Below are 10,592 nucleotides of genomic sequence, written 5' to 3'. Positions count from 1 at the left end.
TTATAATATCAATTACTAATTTATTGTAATCAACTAATGATTTTTGATCGATTGGCTTTGAATTATTTGATATTGCATTTATTAAGTTGCGATTATAAAATGCAAAATAGAAAAAGAAACAACAGATTTCTGCTCTCCGGCCGCACTTTAGGTTCAGAAAATAATCCTCGCAGTGAGACCTCTTCCTCCATCACTCCATCTCTGATATCACTCCGCAGCAACTGGCGTTCGGCGCAGTTCGTCCATAGCTATTCTGTTCTGCCCTCGGCCGTCGTAAGATGTTCGCGACAAAGCAAGAGGGTTGACCGCAACTTGTAATAAACACGGCAATTTTTTTTTTTACTTATCTGTAATACTTATTCCCACAAGGAGTTTGGAAGCCGAGAGTCACCCGAAGCATCGAAAGCAACGGGCCTGGTGAGTGTTTTCACCGTGACTAGGCCTGGTAACTGCAGCCAAGAGCCCGCTAGTTTCAGGAAAGGAGCGTAAGGGAGGGAGTCATTTCCTTCACCGCCATTTTGTGATAACAAGGAGCCGAAACAGAGCTGAGAATTTAACGCCGCCTATAAAAGCATAAAKGATGTTTAAGCGTCATGCTGCTGTTTGCAAAATCCGCTTCTAAGATGTGCTAATTAATTTTCAGGGCTAGCAGTTAACCTTGGTTAGCTTCTTCACTTTCTCCTCGCTGCCACACTGCTAGCTACAGCGCTTTTAATGTTAACTTTAATTTCATTTACCACTGAGTCAATTCTTTGCCTGTTTACATTTACCCTGGTTATGTTTTTCGTCTGAAGGCGCCATATGTGCTCATTTAGTTTGCCTGTCATTCATGACGTTTCAGCTGAAAAGATGAGGGCAGTTTCTTCAGTTACTGATCATCTTCTCTCATTTATTTTGTTCCCAGAGTTCACAATGACCAACGAGGAACCTCTACCCAAGAAGGTTAGTGTCTCTTTCATTTCAGCCACTTTAATTATGTTTCTGCAGCTTCAAACAGAAACGGGATTCAGATAAACTCCTGCCTCCCCCCCTAGCAGCCGAGTTCCTGACAGTGAAGGGAAAACCGCTGGATTCCCCCCCCCCCCTCCACCTCACAGGTTCGCCTTAGTGAATCGGATTTGAAGAACCTAAACAGAGAGGAACTGTGTGCAAAGTAAGCATCCACATCACAAATGATGTGAATATTTTGAAGCTGAAATGTTAAATAGACTGTGCTGTTTTTCAGGTGGAAGCAACATGAAACATACGTACAGGTCCTAGAGGCAAAATATGCAGAGCTGTGTTGTAAGTACATGTTTTGTTTTGCCAATATCTCCGGCAATAATTATCACCAAATGTAATACCTTATAGTGTTGTGCTGCGTTCACACCAAACGCGATTTCAGCTTCAAAATCGCATCCAACGCTTCAAGTCGGTCGCTTGTGCACTTTGAGGTCAGACGCAGGTCAGCTCTTGAAGCGCTGCACGGCAACASCCTCCCCGCCCCTCCCTCCTCTGTCGGGCTCTGTTTAATGTCGGACGAGGGAGTGGCTTTGCTTTATTTACAGAGAGCAAGAGCATGTCACGTTCATCAGATAATTAATTCGTAATTAATTCACCAGATAATTCAGAGTAGAGGCTCACAGCTCGCTTTCAGGACTATTTTTCCTGTCAGGACACCGACTGCAGGCACTCGATTTCAGCTAAAGAGTTCCTCTCCATCTGTTTCAGGTTAGTGGACATCATTCAGTAAACTGTCCCATCGGGAAATATGTCGCTACGTCACACAGAGGAGTCTCTCTGATTGGTTGACGTGGCGCATCGAGCTGCAAAAGTTCAGATTTTCTAACTTCAGCGATTTGCGCCTCAGCGCGTCGAACGCTCAGATTGTTCAAATCGTTCAAATCGCGCTGCTCTAATCGCGCTTGAGGCGCCGCAGCACTTCCCAACGCCGCTTGAAGCGCGTCCACCATAGACTTTGCATGTAAACCTGCTGCTCCTGATGCTGAAATCGCGTTCAGTGTGAACACAGCATTAGACTTGCTGCGTGGAGAACAATAACCTCATGGCTTGTTTGTTTTCTTCTCGTCCCTGCCTTAGCTAACGATGTTCCAGGACTGAAGGAGTCGGAGGAGAAGCTCAAGCAGCAGCAGCAGGAGTCTGCGCGCCGGGAGAACATTCTGGTCATGCGACTTGCCACCAAGGAGCAGGAAATGCAAGAGTGTACAGTATGTGTCTGTTTACCTTCTTTTTATTATTATTATTATTATTATTATTGTTATTATTATTGATTCATTTCATTTAAAGAAACAAAACAAAACACATTACATACAACTAGGGCTGCCACAAACGGTTATTTTAATAATCAATTAATCACTGATTATTTATTCGATTAGTCGACTAATCGGATCATGCGTTAGTTGAATATAAAACATACAGCTTATCACGTCAGAATGCAGCTGCTATTAAATAACCATCGTTAGATTTTAGCTATATGCTAACTAAAAATAATTGCTGTGGAAGGTAAGTTCTGCTCTGCAGATATTACACAGGTTTCTCTTTCATTTTCTTAAAATGATCCCACACTTTTGAGCTCTGTTGTCAGGTAGCCATGATACCAGAGCCTGTCTGTATAATGTCTTGTGACGTCCACGGCCTACCCCAGTTACCACTACTGTGCATGTGTGTCAAGGACAGAAAGGCAGATGTGGCAGTGGAAGGTGTCAAAGCAGTTTGGAGAGAAAAACAAAGTAAAGAACAACAACAAAAAAAAGAAAACAATTAATCGATTATTAGATTAGTCATCAATTATTTTAATAATCAATTAGTTGTCGATTAATCGATTAATCGTGGCAGCCCTAAAAACAATGCAAATCAAATAAAATGAAAAGCAGCAGAAGCATAAAAAAAATCGTATATCTGCTCTTATTTACAAGAAAAAAATACATTAATTTCAAACAATAATAAATGAAATAAAACAAAAATTCAACTCCTCATACAGTAACTCGTGCAAATACAAATTAAACAGTTGAAATCATTTTTCATTTTTTTAAAGGAATTAATTTTATAATCGTTTTCCAGATTATTCCATAGTCTTATACCTTTTTTTCTTGCTCTGGCGTGATTTTGCTGAATTTGGTTTTCATCGTCATTCGCCGGGCTGCTTTCAAACTCACCGTGTTGATGGTCAGGAAACCGTTGAGAACAGCGGTTACCAAACTTTTCAGCCTTTGACCCACAGAATGGCAGCAGCAGAGACCTGAGACCCCAGCTGTTGTTGGTTCATAAACACTATTTTCACGTCAGAAAAACAAGGACATAGTCACAATATTCATTAAGCTTTTTTTATCCAGTGTAAATATACTAACCTAACTTACAACAAAGGCATAAAAAGTTTTAGTTCTCATTTTTTAGTGTAAATAATTCAGAAAATCTTTTCAGGACCCCAGTTTTATGTTTCAGGACCCCACTTTGGGTCCCGACCCCAACTTTGGTATCCACTGGTTTAGAGGATGATTGAGTTTGTTTATGTTCTCTGTAGCTTGATGCTCTTTAAACTGTAATATTTTGATTAGATATGTCAGTGTGTTATTTTATAATAGCATAATAGTAAGATTTGATTTGTTGGGGTTACATGTTTTGCATTTATTTCGCAAATTATATTGAATTAAATGTTTTTTTTTATCATGATTTTTCTGTAACATCAGTTGCTATAAAAACAGTTCTGGTTTGAGTGTAGTTCATCTGTAGTGTAGGCAGACGTGTCACCGTGTGGCTCCTGTAGTCAAATTTGTCTTATTTATGCAAAGTTGCACCTATAAAATGCTGCTTCTGCATCTATTTATATTAAGCTTAACTCTTGACTAAGTACAGCAAGAAACTGTGACTTGACATGAAATTGCATAAAAGCAAGCAACAGGTATTGCTAAATACTATGTGGTTAGGAGAAAACGTTATTTTCTGTATCAGAGATACACCTGACTGTGCCAACAGGTAGTTGTGTCAGAGGAGACCCTTAAAGGGATTTAAAACTTGGAGTTTAGCTCTTTGTTTAGTTAGAAATTTAAAAAGTGTGTGATGCATTACATCGAACTGAGGATTAAGTCCCAACGTTGTATGTGGAGGAAAAAGACTTTTCTGAAACAGTTTTGAGAAACAAAAAGCCTTAAATCTTTGATGTTTTCTCTGCAAGCTATCAATAGGGGTGTAAGAAAATATCAATACACTGAAATATCGCGATATTTCATTTCCCGATACTGTATCGATATTCTAAAGCCCTGTATCGATTTTTTATTAAGGTTTAAAATGTCAACTTTCTTGCCAACCGTTCATTTTTATGTTGTAGTTCAGCCTCTGACCACTAGTTGGCAGCAGTGAGCCACCCATTTGTCTCCTCTACCTCTTGAGCGCCAGAGAGTAAGGGTAGCATTAGCATTGTAAGTAAACATTAGCTTTTCTTTTTTTTTCAGTGCGAGGTTTTTATTTAATAGAATTTTTGGACAAAAAAAATAGCAATATATTGCCTTGCTTACAGTATCACAATGTATCGGGATATATCATATCGTGACCCCTCTGTTATGATATGTATCGTATCGCCAAATTCTTGCCAAAACACAGCCCTAGCTATCAAAGCATTTTTTTTTTTCCTGCTGGGAAATCTTAGTATCCAAATACTATTTAAGGTTTCCTTTTTAAAACAAAGTCTAAAATTCCTCTTTAGATTAACCTAAAAATAGGATTTAAACCAAATGTGACCCATCACATCGAAACTAAGATTAATTCTAAAAGTGGGATATGGAGAAATAGCCAAATATAGTGTTTTGATTAAAACGTTTGCAAAAATTGCATTTTGTCAAAACATCATGAATAAATAAAAGCCTTAATGTATCATTTGAATGAAATGTGTGAAATATAATAATAAACCAAAATTTTGAAGCACTTTTTTGAGCAGTGGCAACAAAAAAACCTGATTTTGAGGAAAAATGTCTTAGAATTTTGTATTTTCCTTGTGAGCTAGCAATGTTGTTCTTTTCAGCTGAGAAATTTCAATATTCAAATATAATTTTGAGGTTTCCTCTTTAAAAGGACATCAAAAATTCTTCATTAATACATAAAATTAGGATTCAGACCAAATATTTATGTATTATTGTAACCAACAAGACAAATTAAATCACATATGGATTTACGTAAGATATCAGAATGATCCATGTATCAAAATGCAGCGTTTAAAGCCAAGAATCTGAAAATGTAGTTTAGGTCATTTTGACCAAATTTGACTTAATCCTCATTTCAAAATGATGAGTCACAAATATCAATGGGTAATCCAGATTAAGACAAACCTTTGGAACCTCTCATGATATCCAGGTATCAAAATGTAGCTTAAAAAGCTGAGGTCATTTTGACCAAATTTGACTTAATCCCAAGTTTATATGATGGGTCACATCATCTAAATGCTACGCTAGTTCTTTTTGTTTATTATGAAAATGTTTCTAAAGTTGCATAAGGTTACCTGCTCAGAATATTTACCTTTTAAAATGATCTTAATGTTAGATCGCTCAGTTTTCTTGAAAGCTTTAAAATGGTCCTTTTTTTTTAAGAAACTCCTTGCCCATCACTAACTTGTATTTTGTTGCGTCCTGCAGACCCAGATCCAGTACCTGAAGCAAGTCCAGCAGCCGAGCGTGGCCCAGCTGCGGTCGTCCATGGTGGATCCAGCCATCAACTTGTTTTTCCTCAAAATGAAGGCTGAACTGGAACAGACTAAAGACAAACTGGAGCAGGCCCAAAATGAACTGAGTGCCTGGAAATTTACACCTGATAGGTAAAGACAATCAAAAATAACTCCCCACCTCCCCCCCTTCAAAAAAGGGCAAGACGTCCTCACGCCCCCCCCTCCACCCTCACTCTCACTGCAGGCATGCAGGAACAATGGTGTGTGGGGGGGTAAAGGCTGACAAAACGCTGTACTCGTCACGAGACTCAGACTTTACAGAAAGCCAGTCACTGCAAAAACAAAAGTGTTTTTGTTCTCTTGTACTGTGCTACACATCACATAACCTAAAAAAAGACAATACGGTCAGGTAACACTTGTGTTTCAGCTTCCTCCCCTCATATCCCCCCACCGTCCAAGGGCCTGAAGGAGTCCGGACTGTTCTGAAGAGGTGGTCACTCACGTTCCGCCATGGATGTGCACCCCCCCGCCACCCCCTCAGCTCATACCAGACAGTTCACATATAAAATAAAACCAAAACGGGGGGAGGTTTGTGTCAGGCAGGGTCCATCCCTAGCCTAAAACAGCAATTGAACATTTTAAAGACATCTCTTGCTTTATAAAGGCGTTTAACAGCGGATCACAGCACACAAACATCCTGCTAGTCTCCCTGAGAAGTGTAAAGACTTTTGGGACTTTCTAGATACATTTCAATCACGTGAGGAAAATTTCTAAGACTTAAAAAGTAAGACATTTCGGGGGAAGATATACTAGAAATGACATTAAGACTGTGAGCAGAGCCAGATCCTTGGTCCCCAAACGGACTGTGGTTCAGGCATGAAGGATCCGCTCGTGTCTTTGAGCATGAGCCCACACACGGTAGAGTGTTTTTTACATGTGTTGTTTTGTGAATTGTTTCATTTTATTGCTATTTAAATTTGCTCTCTTCGTTTTGAAACGAACACTTACTGCAGCGTGTGAAGCAAGAAACCYGATTGGCTGTTATTGTGAAAAAGGTTTGCAGACGTTTGGTGACAAATGAAACCTCAGACAGATGAAACACGCTGCCGTAGGTGCACAGAGTCCTGTTATCAAACTGTCGCTGCAAATGTCTTTAAGAAGTCATGTTTTGAGAAATGAGGGTGTGTTTCTTGTATTCTGTGTATTTTTGCACTGCAAAAACCGTCCGTCTTAACACGTTTTAAAATCTTATATCCAGCCAAAATATCTTTTTGATCTTGTTTTGAGACTGATTTACTAAACAAGAAATGATTGTGTAAGAATAATAATCTTCTTTTCAGAATGTCTCAGATTATTTGTCTTGTTAGTCTGAAAATTTGATTCAAATTAAGTCAAAAATTTCTGCCAGTGGAGTAAAAATTTTACTTGGTAAAATTCTTGAAATACTTGATTTGACTCAAAAATCTTACCAAGTAAAAAAATTTCACTCCATTAGCAGAAATTTTTGACTTAATTTGAGTCAAATTTTCAGACTAACAAGACAAATAATCTTACACATTCTGAAAACAAGATTATTATTCTTAAATCAGTTCTTGTTTAGTAAATCAGTCTCAAAACAAGATGAAAAAGATATTTTGGCTGATATAAGATTTTAAAACTTGATAAAATGGACGGTATTTGCAGTGTGTGATTGACCAATCTTTCCCACAGTCTGAAAGCTTTAGAAATGAGGTTTTTCTTTGCTGTGYGGCACAGATGTTTATCTACTGTTTAATGAACCCGTTCAGTTGTCTAAAACCAGGTGTATTTTCACATCTCTCACCTCAGTGAGGAAGCAATGTGCTCATGTTCTCTGCTACAGAGAAAACACGTTTTATTTCAGGAGATGTGCCGTGATTAAAACTTTTTATTTGGTTCAAATTACAACTYAGACCAATAATTTTGGTCATCCTTTTTATTGACTACTGTGGGTTTAATTTGATAAAGTCGCTGCTTTGTTTAATATTTCCGTGTCCTATATCAAAGGTTCTGGTTTTAAGTAATTTATCTAATTTCTGTTCTTGATTAAGGTAAAAGTAAGTGCTAATGTAAATTTAAAGGTGGACCAAACTGTTGTACTGATTGTTGAGCATCTGGACCCATCTGATTATGGTGTTAACTCTTAATCTTTGTGTGTTTTATGAGGACTTTTTTCAAACCAGAGCGTCGTCCACCAGTTTTCTGTTTGCTWCACTGATATTTAGACTGAAAGTTTCCTTTTAGTGTCTCATCTGAATCCTGTGCTCTGTGACGTCATCCCATTCAGTTATTCTTTAACAATAGTTAAGTTTTATTTGGTGCACACCAAATCTTTGCTTGTTTTTTTTTTCTTGTAATGTTCCTCCATGATCATAATGGTAAGTTAAAGTAACGGTGCAGGAATTTGTTTTATAGAAATCTGTGTTGAATGTTGAGCACACTGTGGACAGTAATGCTTCAGTTTGTTTATAATAATGTTGTTTTTTTATTTATCCTTGTGATCATTCAGAGAAAGATTGTTTATTTGTAACTGACAGGTCTTTGTCAAATTGTTTGTTTATTTTGAAGATCTGACAGATTATTTTAAAGTTTATTGATTAGTCATTTAAAGAGTTTTGTGTTAATTTAGAGGTGGGTCGGACGGCAGGCACTGGTCAGTATTTTCACGTGAATTTGCCTCCTAGTTCACAGTGTGATGTGAGACTTGTTTCCCTTACAGCCAAACGGGGAAGAAGCTGATGGCCAAATGTCGCATGCTGATTCAGGAGAACCAGGAGTTAGGACGGCAGCTATCACAGGGACGCATCGCCCAGCTGGAGGCGGAGCTCGCCCTGCAGAAGAAGTACAGCGAGGAGCTGAAGAGCAGTCAGGATGGTAAGAGTGTGTTGGATCTGTGTGTTTTTGATGTTTTTATATTTCAAAYGGTTTTACAACTCTTTTTATTGTTGTTCTTGGGTTCTTTCCTCAGAGCTTAATGACTTTATTATCCAGCTAGACGAGGAGGTAGAGGGGATGCAGAGCACCATCATGGTCCTGCAGCAGCAGCTGAAGGAGTCCCGTCAGCTGCTCTCTCAGTCTCAGGGGGCTTTGGCCGGAGCCGGACCCAGTAGGACTTCCCCTGCTGCTTCCAGCTCCTCTGCTGAACCGTTCGCCCAGCCAGAGCAGGCCAGTGCTCCCTCTGAGCCAATCAGCAAAGACTACAGGGTCTCCAATGGTCCAAGCAACGGCAACTCGTCCCAGAGGAGCGAGACCACCACGCCCACACTGTACCGAGAGGTCAGCAGTGCCGAGGAAGACTTTCCAATGTCCCCCGTCGTCTCGAGCCCCAGTGAAGCTGAGACCAAACTCTCCAACCACTCCGAGGAGGCCCCAGGTGGTCAGACTGCGTCAGGGAGAGGTGGAGGACCTGGGGCTTTCGGGAGCCGGCTGAGCGTTGGCTACGACAGCGTGGACTCTCCGACAGGCAGCGAGACCTCATTGACTCAGCACTCGAATGACACAGACTCCACCACCGACCCGCACGARGACAAGGCTGCCCAGGTCACCAAGGGCACCAGGACTGCAGGGTCACGTCACGCTCACAACGGCCTGGACTCGAACACGAGCGACGGTGCAGCTTTGTAATGTACTTTAAAATGTACTGTATTTTTTTTATAAATATATAAAGTACACAAGGCAGCAAATGCTTAGTCTGTAATACAACACCCTCGTCCCTTTGCCTATTGTGATGCCTTTGTCACATTTGTGTTGCTTAATGAGGATATAAACAGTAAGGGTTCATGCTAAATTTTGAATTGTGTGGATTTAAAACTAGTTTGTTTCACTCTGTTCTTTTGAGCACATCCATGTTTGAGCTCTTCACTCTGAAATTAAACATCTGGTGTTGTAATCCAAGTCAGTGAAATCACTAAATTACAGTAGCTTCATAATATTCAATTAGGTCATTTTTAGATGTTGGCCTGTGGTTTTTTTTTTCCTCTTATTTTTAAGTACAGTTTTTATTTTTCATTGGCATAAATTCTGTTTGGAAAGTTCTGTTGAAATGTGAGTAGTTCATATGTGACGTTCATATTATACTGACTTCAGCCCTTTTCATGTACTGACCAAATACCAATAAAAACATTTTTAATACTATAGAGTGAAACCAATTATTAAATGCATTGTTTTAGTTTAAAAACGTTTACCCAAAAACGAGCAATTTCCTCTCATAAGTTTTGTAACAAAGTGCAGATATGTATTTTAGGACAATTGAAGTGTTTAAAAAATAAAGTAGGATGGATCAAATGAAATGAAAGCAATTAAGCCATAAAAGTTTTTTTTTTTTTTTCTTGTCAGGAATATTATGGTGTATTTTATGGAAGAAGAAAAAAGTTCACATGTAAAAAGTGATTTAAAGATTATCCTCCCAAACACACGGTGGCGCTGTTGTTCCCGTTAGGTGTATATGTGTACATGTCTTGAAACTGTCAACACAGAGCAGTCCAGGAACAGAACAGATCCAGCTTCAGTCTGCGTCCTTCAACATGAACACYGAACCTGTTGTCATCGTTTCCGCCGCCCGGACTCCAATAGGTAAAACTAAATACTCCTAAGTACCATTCTACTTCATTAAAAGAGGATTTTAATGCACTACATTTATGTTTTTATCATATTCTGACGTTCAAACTAAAAAAAAAATCCGTAAAAGAAAGACATAATTTTCGTAGTTTTAACATTTTTTTTTTCGTTTATAGTCAGACGAATACCTAAAACTAATGATTTTTATGTCTTTTGTTTAATAAAAGTGGTTATCCCACAGGCTGAGTTCGTAATGAGCTCTGATTGGTTGGTTTCTTGGTGCGGARTAATCTCTGACCACTGATTGGTTGGTAGTTATAGTGCCACAGAGCACGAGCCTGCTACTATTGGCTACTTAGCTATGACG

The 10,592-nt window shown here is 39.1% G+C and overlaps 2 protein-coding genes across 2 annotated transcripts in view; both read left to right on the top strand.

Annotated features, from left to right (window-relative positions):
* The first annotated feature begins 237 nt into the window (after positions 1–237).
* On the top strand, positions 238–9,802 carry wtap (WT1 associated protein). Its single transcript, XM_014009995.1, has 8 exons — positions 238–417; positions 905–942; positions 1,098–1,153; positions 1,226–1,284; positions 2,080–2,207; positions 5,622–5,800; positions 8,388–8,542; positions 8,637–9,802. Exons 2-8 carry the CDS (start codon positions 913–915, stop codon positions 9,290–9,292), a joined length of 1,263 nt encoding a protein of 420 aa, XP_013865449.1. The 5' UTR covers positions 238–417; positions 905–912; the 3' UTR covers positions 9,293–9,802.
* Positions 9,803–10,158: 356 nt separating this feature from the next.
* The window catches only part of acat2 (acetyl-CoA acetyltransferase 2), a gene marked incomplete in the record, with an annotated part of 8,597 nt that continues 8,163 nt past the window's right edge, over positions 10,159–10,592 (top strand). Inside the window, 1 exon segment of the mRNA XM_014009994.1 lies at positions 10,159–10,240. Coding sequence (XP_013865448.1) covers positions 10,192–10,240 — 49 coding nt within the window.

Source organism: Austrofundulus limnaeus, unplaced genomic scaffold, assembly GCF_001266775.1.
Source record: "Austrofundulus limnaeus strain Quisiro unplaced genomic scaffold, Austrofundulus_limnaeus-1.0 Scaffold64, whole genome shotgun sequence".
In the NCBI taxonomy this organism is placed as follows: domain Eukaryota; kingdom Metazoa; phylum Chordata; class Actinopteri; order Cyprinodontiformes; family Rivulidae; genus Austrofundulus; species Austrofundulus limnaeus.
This window is presented reverse-complemented; position numbering and strand designations above follow the sequence as displayed.